The sequence below is a fragment of the Prorops nasuta genome, unplaced genomic scaffold (assembly GCF_024137725.1).
Source record: "Prorops nasuta isolate Cenicafe-Biocafe unplaced genomic scaffold, Cenicafe_Pnas_1.2 PNAS00011, whole genome shotgun sequence".
Classification (NCBI taxonomy): Eukaryota; Metazoa; Arthropoda; class Insecta; order Hymenoptera; family Bethylidae; genus Prorops; species Prorops nasuta.
In genome coordinates this window covers 1,636,197-1,653,855 of record NW_027116808.1, presented here as the reverse complement: position 1 = coordinate 1,653,855, position 17,659 = coordinate 1,636,197, and the positions used below count along the sequence as shown (strand labels likewise).

Sequence of the window (17,659 nt, the reverse complement as noted above, 5' to 3'; positions counted from 1 at the left end):
GATCGAGACTCCTCGAGCAGAATGATCGAATGAAAAATTACAAGTGAAATTAATATAATAAAATCTTATTTATTCAGTAGCATATAAAATTTCATGAAGCATACACGGTATGCACAAATCAGTTCTATACTATATACAACGATATAAAACATATCAGCCTATGTTAAATAAATTTACAATATACAATGACGTTTGCACAGTACGAATCGTATCGCGCTTGATACGACAGAATTACATTTCGAAAATACTTATATACATTTATACTATATATATACGTATTCAATTAGTCTGCACAATTAGCAGAACTATGACTGAAGAGTAGAAATGCGTAGAAAACGCGCGCCGATGAATTGAAATATCAGAATTTGCCAGGCGTTGAAAAATTTCTTTTTCCTTTTACACACTACTCGATCGATCTTATACCATCGCCCATGAACATGACGAAAAAGGACAAACGCGAATAAATCGACGAGACACTGCCGAGTTGATCATCGAAGCTGGCTAATAAATATTTACGCAAATTGACTGGATTGCTAAATGCGTATAGCGTATTAAATAAATATGATTGAAGGATTGAAAATGACAGAAGAGAACTATGGACAGTGGTGGTAGGTAATTGTTAATATATTTTTCGTCATTGGCTAACAACTACTATAGATCGATTTCACTGGTTAATAAAACTATATATATATATATATACCTCTCACTAGTAAATATGTGGTCGTGTCGCATGACCTTTGAACCTTAGCATCGTTACGATATCGAAGAAAATCAAACTTTACGAGTGAGAATCGACGAGTGACAACGGGCCTTCTTCTTCGGTTCTCTCTCTCTCTCTCTCTCTCTCTCTCTTATAGTTTTGCTTGTTCTTAGCCGTATTTTACATTTAATAACATATCACAGATATCGGTACTCTTCTCGTCGGCTCTCGTCTCGTTTCCGTGAAAAATAATAAAATCGCAAAATATGTTCAAAATAACGCAACGATTATTTTCGTTAGTAGGAAAAAAAGTGAATAGACCGTAATTAATATCGCTGGATCGTCATCATCGACGGAGATCCCCTCAGCTGTTTACTTGGTGCTAACAATATATATACAAGTATATTTAATCGTTTAAAATAACGGTGGATCTTGCTAGATCGTCGCGCGTCAAATAAAACAGTACTGAATCAGGGATAAACACGGGATGCAGAAAAATGGCCAGGCGGTCGATTTTCTGAATGTTGGCAAAGGGCCTCGGTTGTATTTGCAATGTTTTATTAAATAATCGGACAATCCAGATGTACTTGTTGCTAATAAACGCCTTCTAATGTGATTCTCCTTGTTTTGTTTTACATACAGTAATAATGCTCAACGCTCGTGTTTTCTAAATGCACTTCGCTGAATGCACCTTGTCCAGCTTTCACCCTCGAGAGTGATGGTGATTTTTCTTTCTCTCTCTCTCTTTCTCACACACTCTCACTCTCTCATTCTTAAATAAAGAAAAAGAAAAATCTCTGCAAGTAAAAATAAAGTGAAATAACATGACCACGTTATATCTGTTAATAAAAATGCATATTCGTGTTCAAGCATGAAAATAAAAACGGGTTTAAATCAACTTTTTAAAAGAATTGCCGCAAAAGGGGGCGGATAGGAACGACAATTGTTAATCTGTTTTATTGTTCATCTTATCTTCATCTACAGTCTTTAACAGTGAAAGGTTTCTTCGTAAATTCTTCTTATAGGTTAAATCATGAAACTTTTTAATGAAAAACCATTTTTGTTCCCGCTTGTCCCGTTTTACGTTAATTGGATGAACAGAGATCAACGACTACGGTAGCTCGAGTCGCAATGGTTACTCGGTTACGAAAACGCATTTCAGCGAACGACAGGACGAAAAATTTTCATTTACAGATTCTATTTTTTATATTCGTAGAAAAAGGATCGTCAAGTCGGGCATCGCGATATTTACAAAGCTACAATTACTCTCTCTCTCTCTCTCTCTCTCTCTTTTTCTCAAAGGATAAGAAAAATAACAAACAAACAAAGCAAAAAAAAAATGACGTGAACTTTGATTATCACGAATAGAAAAGTGGTTTCAACAATGCGAAGAAAGCGGAAATCCACAGACTGACCCAAGAATCCCCTGTTGCATTCGTTTGGCTCGAGTACCAATATTGGTTGGATATCGGCCAATTCACCGTTTTTCTTTGAGAGACTACATTTTCAAGGCTACCAGTATTTCGGATAAATTAAATGGGGAGACGCACCGGAGCAGTACACATAAACACTGTATTTTATTAGAACTCTCATGGTAAGAGTGACATGCCTGTTTGTTTGTGATAGCCGCGTCCGATTAACGGGTAATATCGGGATTAAAAAATGTTCACCTTGAGGAGTTTCGACACCCTGGTAAAAAATTGATCGATTTTACGTCATTGGGACCAGTTTTGTTACCGGGATACCGAATATCCATTAGTCGTGCTTTGACAATCTTAACCAATCTATAATCAGTTTTTCTCTTTTCCATCGAACAATCTGCACCTACTCCATTTTCCAGCTCATCCTCATTTAACCTCAACATTGAAATTTCAATTTTCTCTCGTTATTAATCTGTTCGATTCATTTGTGACAGTCAAAATACATTAAAACATAATATTACAAAAAATCTTCAAGATATAATATGTCTATTGCCGAAGCGACGATAACGAATTAGTACATATTAAAATCAAGAAGAGCTCTCGCACGGTTTTAGCCTCAAATATCTCCTACATTCACTTTCTTCTCAAATTTTGATCAATTTTAAGCTCTCAAAAGCCCTTAAAATTGCTTGACTCGTCAAGAACGCTTCGGCAATACTTTCAGATCGTAACGAAACAGATATAGGTACATATTTCTATGTATATATTTTTTAATTTATATATATATATATATATATATATATATATATATATATACTCTTATATCTCGGTAGGTTTTATTTATATATGTATATGAGCGATTTATAATCGCGCAGAGAGTGAATCTTCGAAACGAGAAAACCCACGAAATAGTTGGACCTATCTAGCTGGTGCGTTTATCACGAAACGCTAGAGCACAGTGCATCCCAATGTGAATATTGACCAATTTACGATATTTATGTACAAGGTATATATATATCGCATTAAGAAGCAGCACGATACAAATACTGCTTGATGATAGGTGAATAGGATTGTGTGTGTGTGTGTATAATCTACCAATTCGTGCCACGTCCCCGGCCGCGAAAACCTGCACCCCTAAACTGGCCCCCTCGTTTTCCCCCTCTGGGAACGAAACTGGCCGCTGGTGGTGCTCGAGGTCCCCAAGGAGCCCGGGGCCCACCTGGACCACCCCGGAAACCACCACGACTCCCACGAGGAAGTCCCGGTCTCCAGGGTGGAAAGAGAGTGGAGCCAGGTAACCTTGGCCGGAAATTACCACCGTGGTTCTCGTAGTCGTAGACAACTCCTGGAAAATGCTCCGACTGTATTGCATGTGGTACAGGACCGTTGGGATTACTCTCGGATGTCTCCGGGCCGTTCGGCAGTAAAATCCTTTTGTGCAGCAAGGACTCATCCTCGGTGTCGTCAAAGCTTCCGTTCGCGTTAGCTCTCTTCAGTTCGTTTGACGGGGATCTCGGGTTCCCGGCTGTTTCCAATTGCTCGGATAACTGCCGCGTATTCTCTTGAAAGCCTTCTGGAGGTTGATTCTCGGGAATTTCTTCGGTGGGGCCCTTACTCGACTCTGTGGAGTCGTACTGCTGTTGATTCGGGTCCATGTCGGAAGGAGGCGCCTCCTGTTGGTTGTCCGACTCGGTTGACGCGAGACGATCGGGTCCGTCTGGTTCCCCGTAGTTTGACTTGTCCGAAGCTACTTCCTTCTGGGGGACTGCATCCTGCTCGGCACCCTCGGATGCCTCGCCAAGGTCGTCCATGTTTGGCAAGTCTGGCATTGAGATTGGCATACCATCGTCGTCTAGAATCATCACCGTGTCCGGTGGCTTTAACGACTGTGTCCTGCTGACGTTTTCTGGCGATAACCGTCGCGGTTGATCAGACCCACGCGACTTCCGGTTGGCGTTATTGCGTTGATGATTGTGATCTTCAGAATAGCGATCTCTTCGACCTCTGTTGAAGCCTCGTCCACCGCGATTGTTCCTGTCGTTCCTGTGGAAATTCGGTGAATCTCGATGCTGATGATCCAACGACGAGAGATACCTTCCTCTCAACGGCGAATCGCCCATGAAATCCTGATTCATTCCAAGACTCTGCCGATTTTCATGAAAATCAAAGTCTTGCTGATTTTGATGATGAGGGAACTCCTGCTGGCCAGAACGAAAGTCCGACTGATTAGGCAAAAAATTTGGCGGGGGATTCTGGTGGAAATTTGGATTTGAATGAAAATCTATTGGCGGATTGCGACGAAACTCTTGGCTCGAATGAAAGCCCGATTGACTTTGGTGAAATTGAGAGGGCGGTGGTAGTGGTGGGCCAGGATGCATAGGTCGTACGTCCGACATCATCTGGTTTCGTGGTGCAGAAGGCATTTGCCCGCTAGGTAGTGGAATCATTCGCATGTCCATATCCATGTGCTTTGACTGAGCGCCTTGCGATGACAATGGTACTCTCATGTCTCTGTCCTGAGTCCTTACATCGACCAACACTCTTCCCTTTTGTTTGTTATCTGACTCCTCGTCGGACATCTCCATATCAACACTCTCTACTATATCACCAGGCTGCACATGTTGTCTGTATCATAAATTAAATTAAACACCAAATGTATCTTAACTTTCCTGCAAGTTTATTACTTATTTTTCTCCAATTACTCACCTATAATCCTGATCCTCCGTGGACCACAAACTATTGTTGTTCGATATTCCGCCTAAAGTCGAATCGCTGTTGTTGTGATTTGCCGGACTGCCAGTTAAACTTATTAAATTCCGATGATCCACATCAGCATTCTTCATTAGTCTATATGGTAGCTGATTTTCGCCAGCCATAGGCATTGGTATTATTCTGATAAAGTTTTAAGCGCTGGTTAAAATCTTTCAAAAAGAATTCCATCCGTCCCAAAACAGCATGAAACACAGAAATTACCTGTGATCCACGTCTGCGGCACTACTTAAAAGTGGTTCTGGCGGTTGCGGTTCATCGTACTGCACTGGTTCCCGAAAAGCAGATTTTTCATACATTGGTGGGGACTCTGGTGTTTCGGATAAAATATCACTTTTACTTCTTAAAGGATTAGGCCAAGTGTTGTCGTTATTAGAATCCCATCTTTCATCATCGTTTTCCTCTGCCCATGAAGGATTCATACTATTCTTGCCTAAAGTTATAGCGTAACTCGCTAAATTATAAGTCACTTATTATTTTTTTTTTTTTTTTAATGATTAAGCAGCATTTTTTTATATAGAAGTATAAAATATTTTACCTTTTTCTTCCCACTTTGCGGGCTCCTTGACAGTTTCATTTGTTGGAGTCCAGGTTGGAAATTTAGGAGGTAACTTGTTATAACAATTCTCATCGTCGAGAAAAATTGGCGGTGGTAAAGGTGGGGGAGGTAATGGATTAACTGCACTGGTATTGCCGGGATTCTCGAAAGGCAATGTTATATTGCTCTGACTATTCTGACTGGAGTAAGGGGAAGGTGTATGGGATTCTGCGGATAAATTTCGACCAGGCAACGGTGTACTGTGAACCATTTGGCAATTATTTCCCAAAATTGTAGTCTGGTTGCTGATCAGCCTTGAATTCAATGGCGTCGTTGGTGAATGAGTATAATTACTGTGTACTCCGTCTATTTGGGACTCGTCCAATCCTAAGCCTGGTATACCACCGGGATCTGGGGCACCATCCGAAGAAGGAAGCACAGTTTTAAGAAAGCTAGATATATTGAAGTCCTCGTTATTACCGTCATTCTTTGATGCTCGTGAACTGATTACTTCGATCGGCTTTGCCTGACAAAAAAAAACAAAACAAAACAAACCAAAAAAGTATAAAATTAATTTTATCTCATTAGAGAGTCAAATTTATAATACTTAGTAGTCGCGATAAATTCTATACCTCTAAAGAATCATTGTACTGCTGATTTATTCCGCCAAGTGCATCCGATCGCTCATTGAATAAATTTTTCTGTATTAAAGAAAAAGAGCAATTAGTTTATATTCAGTATAATTGAGAAAAACAGAATTCTTATTCATCTAATTACCATACTGCAAAAATCCATATTTCCACCTATAAAGGAGTAAAAGTTGTTTGTAAAATCTCCAGAATCATTACTAGGAGCCATTTCCCCACTAGCTACAGGTAATGGATCATAATCATGTGTGTATGTGCCATATATTGAAGGTGGTGCTACATCTATTATCGGTGGTGGATTTCCAACTTGAATTTCATCACCTGGAAGTTCTATATCGCTGTCTGGACTAGGAGACGGTGCATTGATGTCTGGTGATGGAATTGGAGAAACAAATGTAGGCAATAATTCATCCAATTTCTTCTTTAAATTTTTAACACGACTGCCAAAATTTCTATAAGCCTATATAAAGCAATAATTAATAATTAATTAATAATACTGACTAATTTTAAGAAATCAGATAACTAAGAAAAAGAGAAGAAAATCCTTACATTAGTAACTACTTTAACTTCACCACGTTGGGTTTCATAAAACTGGTCTGCTTGCTCCAGGAGTTCCAAAACTTGAGTTCTCTCACGAATTTCTGCCTCTAGAGCTCGAACATAGTTTTCCACATTTCTAACTGCAGTTTCTACCTCTTTTTCTGCATCCTCCACTCTTCGCCTGTCCTTCAAAGAAGCGCACAACTCCTCAGCATTCTCAATGTCTATATTACTTTCTCTCAGATCACGTAGTCTTGCATCTGTTGCTTGTTCCAATGTTGCACAAGATCTCATTGTAGAAATCAATAATGCTGATTGAAACTCGTCTGGTACCATGGTTGGTTGAGGATCAGGCTTCTTTTTTGGTGCTGCAGATATTAATCCAGACAAATCTGCCAGAAACTCCTCATCGTAAACCTGCCTCTGATCCCAAATTTTAAATATTCTTAAAATACGGTGTTTAACTTTCTCGTCCCTGACCATTGTTGTCGCTCGTTGTAACGTCGTACCCCAAGACTCAACAAACTCGAAATTTTTTCTCTTTGAATATTGTATAACATCGTTAGCCAGGTAAAAGAGTGTAAGTCGATGCTCCACTCTCACTAAAAGGAAAAATACGAAATAAGAGATTTCAGTTCTTCCTAAAGGCATCGGATGCACATCTATATCATACCTTTCTTCAAAACTTGGAGCCATGTTGCAACAATCTTTTTGTGATGCTGACGCCTTTCTAGACACCATGCGGATAAACTTTGTATAGATTCTTGAGAATCCTTCAACGATTGAAGTCTACGCTCAAAGTGTTCAACATCAAAGTTGTCAGCTGCCATAACGCACTCCTGGAGTCGGAAACTCTTTTAATAAAAGTCGGGGGCGACAATCTTCATTGCTATTTGCTATTCGTTGCGCCACTGATAGTGGCTCCATCGTTGTTACAGACCATCAAGTTAAAACAGTTAGATGCGTTCCATTATTAAGATGAGCATAAGCGACGAGTAAAGACAAATGGCAGCACTGGGCGTATTCCGAACACACACTGATGGATTACTGGCGTTCAGAAAAAATACTATATTTTAACTACAGGACATGGGTTAACTTTAATCAGAGGGTTTGTCCTGCTGAGCATTAGGCCTTTAGGGTGATTCTTACACCCAGCCCTATTAAGTTAATTATAATTAAAATAATATTATTATGTGACGAAAACGTCGAGAACTATATTACTTTATTTCGGGATTGTATGTACACTGACATTCATCGAATCTGCTCGTGAAGAATGGCCTACTAGATTTGTAACTAGCTGGACAGCTTCAGGTCTCTAGTTCTCACCAAAGCGTAAAACGTCACGGTGACGTCAGATGACGTCACGATGACGTATTGGAGTCGTGGTGGGGAGAATAAGGAGAATCTGGTAAATTGCATATACTCGAGTGTAGCGGTTGATCGTCTTACTTTTGTCAAAAGTATATCATCTCGGGATAAAATGGTATAGTAAGAATTTTCTTCTTTCTCTGTCTAATAGCATAAGAGTGAGAGAGAAAGACATATGATACCCCATGTGCCCATTGATTCTGCTCGAGCACGTTTTTGGTATAGTGATAGGAATTTTGGTATACTGATAGAAGCGGTAATAATATAGTAATCAAACGACAGATCAATAAAAAGAAGAGGGCATATTCCAATGAGTGAAGTGTCAAAATGTGCAACTTAACCTCTGTAATTTGTATTAATTTATTAAAATAACTTGTAAGTGATGAACTTTTAATAAAATCATATTAAGTGTTATAAATTTGTATAAAAAATATGTATTTTAGTTTTAACCTATTATTGTGTAACATATGGTGTATAAAAATAACTGAAAATATATATTTTAAATTAAATTTATGTTGTTGATATTTTGTCAAGAATAACACATCATTAACTTTTATATTAATAATAAGGAGCTATATTCTTGAGTCGTAAAGTCCATTGGAGCTTGCAAGTCAACTATGGATCCCAAGCTTACAGCAATAAGATTCTACGAATAAAGAAGATGCAATTCATTATTAAAATAGATAATCGTTAACTCAGATTTTTTTGCAGAAACCTAATATCAATAGTGACAAGCTTTCGTATCTATTTCCAATTGGTGATGCTGGAAGAGAACCTCTGAGAGCTCCTGACAGCTCAACTGCCACAGGTCCAAGAAACAGCTATTTACGTAAATCTGTCCAGTGTCATGCAATACATTATCCAGAAGCCATTCTGCTATTATCCAGCTAATGTTTCTACGCAATATAATTAATTACTTATTAATTTTCAAATATACTAAATATGTAAAGAAGAAAAAGCCAATATATTAAAATCCATTTACTTACACTACATCTCATTACGTAACCATGAGTGAATATTGTTGAATGGTGACAGAACAGTTTATAGTTGCAGAATCAGAATACATTCCTGTTGTGGGTAATGTTGCTGGGTCCTTTTGTTCTTTCGCAGTATCCAAAAGCAGCAAATTTGCAATGATTTTACAATTATAGCCTATATTCGAAGAAAACTTTAATACTTAAACTTAAATTGAAGAATATTCAAATGATTAATAGTAACTCCTTACGGATTAAGATATCTTGCATTATTTTCAATTTCTGCTACCAGTGCGTATAGGCAAATTCAGTGGTAAATTGTTATTCTCATCACTTAGAGCTTGTTAATCCTGTAAGTTACGTAGCACTTTAAAGTGGGCAAACAAATCCTTACGCTGCATTATATTAGTCTTCTCTTCCTTCGCTAACTTTTGAAAATTCATATATTACTGTTATCCACGAGTATATTTACCCAGTGGCTGAAAAATATTAGAAAGAGTATGAAAATTCATTCTTAAAAGTAAGCATAAATTATTTCCATATTCATAAAGTTATACATACCTATTCTATTATTTAGCTGGATGTTAGCTGCCACGAAGACATCCATATGTAATGTGCCTGCCCTCCTTCCTTTTTAATCCAGTGTATTATCCTAATAGTTTGCTGCAGGACAGTCTTAAGTCAGAAATAGATTGAAGTGTGATAATTCGGTTCTACTTTCTCTTTACCCTGGCCTACCATGAGGAGATACTCTTTTTTATCTTGATTTTTCATAACGTAAATGATAAATAATTATTCCTGAAATAAAAACGTGCACACACACACATATATATATATATATATATATATATATTATTGTCTTTTCAGATTATATACTCTATTTTTTATCTTATATAATTTATTTTTTTTTTCTTTTTTTCAGTACTCCGAAAATTGATTTACGTTAAATAATATTGGTGGCCCTGAAAAGGGCCGATTTTTGGATCCGACACGTGGCAGAGCACATTCCTTTTTTATACCATGCAATCCGATCCATCTAAAAAAATACCCATTCGAAACCAACAACAGTAAAGCTCATTCAATAATCCGTCCAGTAGCCATTCCGCTCGATCACTTGATTAAGTCGATTAGGTATCGAGTTAGTCAAGTTAGCTAAGAACTCTGGGTCAGACCTAAGGCCTTCCCAGATATTCTTCGCTTGATCGAGAATCGCTGCCCTCGTCCTCGCGCCTGGCTCTATCCATCGTCTGGACATCAATGCCCAGACGTTCTCAATTAAATTGAGATCCGGTGATCGAGCGGGCCAATCCACCACTTCCAACTCCGGGTGTCGCGCAAACCACGCTCGCGTTTCGCGTGAGGTATGGATCGCTGAATTGTCCTGCACAAATCGGATCACCGGTACTTCATCCGCGGGATATACATTACGCACGCTTGGGAGAAAAATTTCTTCCAAGATGCGAATGTATTCCCGGGAATTCATACGTGGAGAAATCTCCACAAGATCACCGATATGTTCACCGGAAATCCAGCCCCATACGCCACACGATACGCGTCCAGACCGATGAGTCTGGAAGACGTGGTTTGGCTGCAACCGGGTATCGTTCGGGCGCCACACGTGCAAGGCCTGAGCCTGAGAGGGCAACGATATGAAAACCTTTTCATCGGTCCATATCGTAGCCTTCCAATCTGCACGGCTCCGCGAAAGATTCGCGAGGGCATAGCCAACTCTCTGCTCACGGTGAGCAGGAGTTAATGGGATTTTACGCGCTGGACGACGGCAGTGAATACCTGCAGAGTGTAAACGCCGCAGGCCGGTGGTCACTGAAGCTGGATAATCTATCTCCTCCACTATGTCGCTGACACTAGCGAAGGGATCTTCTTCGATCCTGCTCAGCAGCTGCTGGTCATCGATCTCCGAAGTCCTTTTCTGCCCTCTGTTCTCCGCTCTCCGGTCACGCAGTGCGTGGTCTCCGCCTTCGCGGTACCGACGTATCCAGCGCCTGACGGTGGTCTCGTGTGCCCCGCAGAGTACAGCGATCTCACTCGCGCTTTTCCCGCACTCAAAATAGCCAATGGCTCTTCCTCTGGTAGCCTCACTATGCTGTGACATCGTCGACGTATCCAATAGATATGAATGTTATAACAAATTAACGTTATTATAGATAAAAGTGAATAATGCCTCGATTATTGAATTAGAAGTATCGATAATAACGTTAATTTGTTATAACATTCATATCTATTGGATACGTCGACGATGTCACAGCATAGTGAGGCTACCAGAGGAAGAGCCATTGGCTATTTTGAGTGCGGGAAAAGCGCGAGTGAGATCGCTGTACTCTGCGGGGCACACGAGACCACCGTCAGGCGCTGGATACGTCGGTACCGCGAAGGCGGAGACCACGCACTGCGTGACCGGAGAGCGGAGAACAGAGGGCAGAAAAGGACTTCGGAGATCGATGACCAGCAGCTGCTGAGCAGGATCGAAGAAGATCCCTTCGCTAGTGTCAGCGACATAGTGGAGGAGATAGATTATCCAGCTTCAGTGACCACCGGCCTGCGGCGTTTACACTCTGCAGGTATTCACTGCCGTCGTCCAGCGCGTAAAATCCCATTAACTCCTGCTCACCGTGAGCAGAGAGTTGGCTATGCCCTCGCGAATCTTTCGCGGAGCCGTGCAGATTGGAAGGCTACGATATGGACCGATGAAAAGGTTTTCATATCGTTGCCCTCTCAGGCTCAGGCCTTGCACGTGTGGCGCCCGAACGATACCCGGTTGCAGCCAAACCACGTCTTCCAGACTCATCGGTCTGGACGCGTATCGTGTGGCGTATGGGGCTGGATTTCCGGTGAACATATCGGTGATCTTGTGGAGATTTCTCCACGTATGAATTCCCGGGAATACATTCGCATCTTGGAAGAAATTTTTCTCCCAAGCGTGCGTAATGTATATCCCGCGGATGAAGTACCGGTGATCCGATTTGTGCAGGACAATTCAGCGATCCATACCTCACGCGAAACGCGAGCGTGGTTTGCGCGACACCCGGAGTTGGAAGTGGTGGATTGGCCCGCTCGATCACCGGATCTCAATTTAATTGAGAACGTCTGGGCATTGATGTCCAGACGATGGATAGAGCCAGGCGCGAGGACGAGGGCAGCGATTCTCGATCAAGCGAAGAATATCTGGGAAGGCCTTAGGTCTGACCCAGAGTTCTTAGCTAACTTGACTAACTCGATACCTAATCGACTTAATCAAGTGATCGAGCGGAATGGCTACTGGACGGATTATTGAATGAGCTTTACTGTTGTTGGTTTCGAATGGGTATTTTTTTAGATGGATCGGATTGCATGGTATAAAAAAGGAATGTGCTCTGCCACGTGTCGGATCCAAAAATCGGCCCTTTTCAGGGCCACCAATATTATTTAACGTAAATCAATTTTCGGAGTACTGAAAAAAAGAAAAAAAAAATAAATTATATAAGATAAAAAATAGAGTATATAATCTGAAAAGACAATAATATATATATATATATATATATATATATGTGTGTGTGTGCACGTTTTTATTTCAGGAATAATTATTTATCATTTACGTTATGAAAAATCAAGATAAAAAAGAGTATCTCCTCATGGTAGGCCAGGGTAAAGAGAAAGTAGAACCGAATTATCACACTTCAATCTATTTCTGACTTAAGACTGTCCTGCAGCAAACTATTAGGATAATACACTGGATTAAAAAGGAAGGAGGGCAGGCACATTACATATGGATGTCTTCGTGGCAGCTAACATCCAGCTAAATAATAGAATAGGTATGTATAACTTTATGAATATGGAAATAATTTATGCTTACTTTTAAGAATGAATTTTCATACTCTTTCTAATATTTTTCAGCCACTGGGTAAATATACTCGTGGATAACAGTAATATATGAATTTTCAAAAGTTAGCGAAGGAAGAGAAGACTAATATAATGCAGCGTAAGGATTTGTTTGCCCACTTTAAAGTGCTACGTAACTTACAGGATTAACAAGCTCTAAGTGATGAGAATAACAATTTACCACTGAATTTGCCTATACGCACTGGTAGCAGAAATTGAAAATAATGCAAGATATCTTAATCCGTAAGGAGTTACTATTAATCATTTGAATATTCTTCAATTTAAGTTTAAGTATTAAAGTTTTCTTCGAATATAGGCTATAATTGTAAAATCATTGCAAATTTGCTGCTTTTGGATACTGCGAAAGAACAAAAGGACCCAGCAACATTACCCACAACAGGAATGTATTCTGATTCTGCAACTATAAACTGTTCTGTCACCATTCAACAATATTCACTCATGGTTACGTAATGAGATGTAGTGTAAGTAAATGGATTTTAATATATTGGCTTTTTCTTCTTTACATATTTAGTATATTTGAAAATTAATAAGTAATTAATTATATTGCGTAGAAACATTAGCTGGATAATAGCAGAATGGCTTCTGGATAATGTATTGCATGACACTGGACAGATTTACGTAAATAGCTGTTTCTTGGACCTGTGGCAGTTGAGCTGTCAGGAGCTCTCAGAGGTTCTCTTCCAGCATCACCAATTGGAAATAGATACGAAAGCTTGTCACTATTGATATTAGGTTTCTGCAAAAAAATCTGAGTTAACGATTATCTATTTTAATAATGAATTGCATCTTCTTTATTCGTAGAATCTTATTGCTGTAAGCTTGGGATCCATAGTTGACTTGCAAGCTCCAATGGACTTTACGACTCAAGAATATAGCTCCTTATTATTAATATAAAAGTTAATGATGTGTTATTCTTGACAAAATATCAACAACATAAATTTAATTTAAAATATATATTTTCAGTTATTTTTATACACCATATGTTACACAATAATAGGTTAAAACTAAAATACATATTTTTTATACAAATTTATAACACTTAATATGATTTTATTAAAAGTTCATCACTTACAAGTTATTTTAATAAATTAATACAAATTACAGAGGTTAAGTTGCACATTTTGACACTTCACTCATTGGAATATGCCCTCTTCTTTTTATTGATCTGTCGTTTGATTACTATATTATTACCGCTTCTATCAGTATACCAAAATTCCTATCACTATACCAAAAACGTGCTCGAGCAGAATCAATGGGCACATGGGGTATCATATGTCTTTCTCTCTCACTCTTATGCTATTAGACAGAGAAAGAAGAAAATTCTTACTATACCATTTTATCCCGAGATGATATACTTTTGACAAAAGTAAGACGATCAACCGCTACACTCGAGTATATGCAATTTACCAGATTCTCCTTATTCTCCCCACCACGACTCCAATACGTCATCGTGACGTCATCTGACGTCACCGTGACGTTTTACGCTTTGGTGAGAACTAGAGACCTGAAGCTGTCCAGCTAGTTACAAATCTAGTAGGCCATTCTTCACGAGCAGATTCGATGAATGTCAGTGTACATACAGTTTCTGTCACATGAATTGTACAGTAATCGTCAGGTATAGCTTTTCCTTAATTTTTCGATGGTTTTAGGAATCGCATTGAAAAGACCGTGTCGAGACCCTTGATGTATTTAGGAATCTTGTTATAGGGCCACTCATCATTAATAACTCAAGCGAAAAAACGCGAGTTAACATACATTTTGGATTGAAAATCTTTGGGTAATAGAATTTAAAGTCTTTTTCAATAAAAAATGTATGCTGAAATGCTCTTTTCCGTTTTTAGTTACTGATTTTGAGAGACTCTATGTATAATCTATAACGCAGTTCCTAAATGCATCCAGGGATGCCATACATGCCGATCAGTAAAGTACATACACTGTGGGAAATTGATTCGTCGACCTTTCGGTTAACTTCACTCCGTACTTTTCTGAATTATACCACAGTATAGAAAAAATCATTTAAGTTGGTATCTGTTGTAGAAAGTATAGAAATATGAAAATAATATATATATTTTCATACTCATGTACATATAGTCTACTCGACATTAGTTCATCAAAATAGTAAATGTCAAATAGGTAAAATTCATGAAATATGAAGTATCAGTTGTTTGTAGCACAACAGAAAGAATTATAATAAATAGTTATTTAACCAATATTTTCAAAAATTATGTATTTCTTTAAAGTATGAAAATATTCTGTTTGTCTACAAATAAATCCTTCATTTGTAAATAAGTGTATGCAAGTTATTTAATCAAAAGTTGGACCAGCTGAAGTAAAGGGACTAATGCATAGCAGAAAGAAGAATAGTTGTCAGATGAGTATTCCAAACCACAAAAGCAAAACTGATTTGGATATTTTTCTTGGTTAAAATGTTTGTAATCATTTTTGTTACAGGAATCATTCATCAAGACACATGGTATAATTGTTATTATTTATTGCACATCTCTAATAAAACAGTGATTTGTGAAGTGGACAAAAATTCTTGTATATTTAAAAGTTGAGTGAAATCCATCTATTGCAGTCGCAGCTACTCCGTAAAACTTGGATTTGAAGACTTAAGTAAATCTCATCTAAAAAAATATAATTATTAAAATTAAGAAATGTAAGTCTATCATAATAAGTTATTATTTGTTTACCGTCAAAAGTCTATAGCATGGCCATTATTTTCTAAGACTTTGTTTAGTCTATGCGGGACGGAATTTACCAAATTTTCACAAATTTCAGGTTCTCCTCTCAATTCTTCCCAAACTCTCAACACATGATTTCTCAGGGCTTCTTTAGTTCTTTCAGCCTCTGGTCTCCATCGTTTGGTTATGATGCCCCAGATATTCTCTATGACATTTAAGTCAGGTGATTTGGAAGGCCAATCAACCAGAGAAATTTGTGGATGCCGGTTAAACCAATCTCGTGTCTTGAACGAGGTGTGTACGCTGGAATTATCCTGCACATAGTGAATGGTAGGCATTTCCTCCTCAGGATAGATTGCTCTTACTGTCGGCAGCATGACATCTTCCAATACATTGATATATATATCCGAGTTCATCTTAGTTTCTATTTGATGAAGCTCTCCAATGCCATGCTTGGACATCCAGCCCCAGAATGCCAACGATATTCTACAACTCCTGTCTCGAGGAAGAACATATTTTTCGTTCAACCTTTCGTCATCTGGCCTCCACACGTGCATTCGGCCGTCTGCTGTTGACACAAATACCTTCTCATCTGTCCAGATCGTATTATCCCAACAATCATCCTGTTGGCCTAAATATTCTAGAGAAAATCCTACACGTCTTTCTCTGTGCTCATTTGTGTATTTAATTTTTCTGCAAGGACGATGGCAATGGACACCTTCTCTATGCAGAATATTACGCACTGTTTTAGGTGTAATATTTAAATTTATCTCACTTAGAACTCTTGCAGATGCTTGGAAAGGATTGTTTTCCATTGAACTACGAATAATTCTGTTTTCTTCTGCAGTTGTTTTAGCAACTCCATGGTTTTCTTTTCTATGATCTGATAATCCTTCCAGGCCATTCTCTCTATACCGATCTATCCACTTACTCACTGTCTGCCTATGCAAATTTAACTTTCTTGCAATTTCAATATTGCTATAATTTTCTCTCTTCAATGCAATAATTTGCCCTCTTGTAATTAAATCTTTTTCCCTTTGATTCATTTTCACTTTTACTTAATTGTAACTTGCAGTCTTTATTTGTCTTTTGTTTTTTTCCCACTTAATTGTAACTTGCAGTCTTTTGTTTAAAACAAAAGACTGCAAGTTACAATTAAGTAAAAGTGAAAATGAATCAAAGGGAAAAAGATTTAATTACAAGAGGGCAAATTATTGCATTGAAGAGAGAAAATTATAGCAATATTGAAATTGCAAGAAAGTTAAATTTGCATAGGCAGACAGTGAGTAAGTGGATAGATCGGTATAGAGAGAATGGCCTGGAAGGATTATCAGATCATAGAAAAGAAAACCATGGAGTTGCTAAAACAACTGCAGAAGAAAACAGAATTATTCGTAGTTCAATGGAAAACAATCCTTTCCAAGCATCTGCAAGAGTTCTAAGTGAGATAAATTTAAATATTACACCTAAAACAGTGCGTAATATTCTGCATAGAGAAGGTGTCCATTGCCATCGTCCTTGCAGAAAAATTAAATACACAAATGAGCACAGAGAAAGACGTGTAGGATTTGCTCTAGAATATTTAGGCCAACAGGATGATTGTTGGGATAATACGATCTGGACAGATGAGAAGGTATTTGTGTCAACAGCAGACGGCCGAATGCACGTGTGGAGGCCAGATGACGAAAGGTTGAACGAAAAATATGTTCTTCCTCGAGACAGGAGTTGTAGAATATCGTTGGCATTCTGGGGCTGGATGTCCAAGCATGGCATTGGAGAGCTTCATCAAATAGAAACTAAGATGAACTCGGATATATATATCAATGTATTGGAAGATGTCATGCTGCCGACAGTAAGAGCAATCTATCCTGAGGAGGAAATGCCTACCATTCACTATGTGCAGGATAATTCCAGCGTACACACCTCGTTCAAGACACGAGATTGGTTTAACCGGCATCCACAAATTTCTCTGGTTGATTGGCCTTCCAAATCACCTGACTTAAATGTCATAGAGAATATCTGGGGCATCATAACCAAACGATGGAGACCAGAGGCTGAAAGAACTAAAGAAGCCCTGAGAAATCATGTGTTGAGAGTTTGGGAAGAATTGAGAGGAGAACC

General features: G+C 38.6%; 2 protein-coding genes across 3 annotated transcripts; both read right to left on the bottom strand.

Annotated features, from left to right (window-relative positions):
* Positions 1 to 2,239: 2,239 nt before the first annotated feature.
* On the bottom strand, positions 2,240 to 7,512 carry LOC136777559 (uncharacterized). 2 transcript variants are annotated; one of them, XM_066733964.1, is made up of 8 exons: positions 7,289 to 7,512; positions 6,625 to 7,217; positions 6,206 to 6,535; positions 6,061 to 6,129; positions 5,429 to 5,954; positions 5,095 to 5,344; positions 4,828 to 5,013; positions 2,240 to 4,746 (listed from the first exon to the last, which is right to left on the bottom strand). In XM_066733964.1, the coding sequence occupies exons 1-8, from the start codon at positions 7,443 to 7,445 to the stop codon at positions 3,213 to 3,215; spliced, it is 3,645 nt and encodes a 1,214-aa protein (XP_066590061.1). In that variant the 5' UTR covers positions 7,446 to 7,512; the 3' UTR covers positions 2,240 to 3,212. The 2 variants fall into 2 exon arrangements, with proteins under 2 accessions (XP_066590061.1, XP_066590062.1); XM_066733965.1 differs by having other exon boundaries at positions 5,095 to 5,323.
* Positions 7,513 to 15,962: 8,450 nt separating this feature from the next.
* On the bottom strand, positions 15,963 to 16,584 carry LOC136777654 (uncharacterized). The gene is made up of 2 exons (XM_066734097.1): positions 16,123 to 16,584; positions 15,963 to 16,037 (listed from the first exon to the last, which is right to left on the bottom strand). Exons 1-2 carry the CDS (start codon positions 16,582 to 16,584, stop codon positions 15,963 to 15,965), a joined length of 537 nt encoding a protein of 178 aa, XP_066590194.1.
* Positions 16,585 to 17,659: the final 1,075 nt, after the last annotated feature.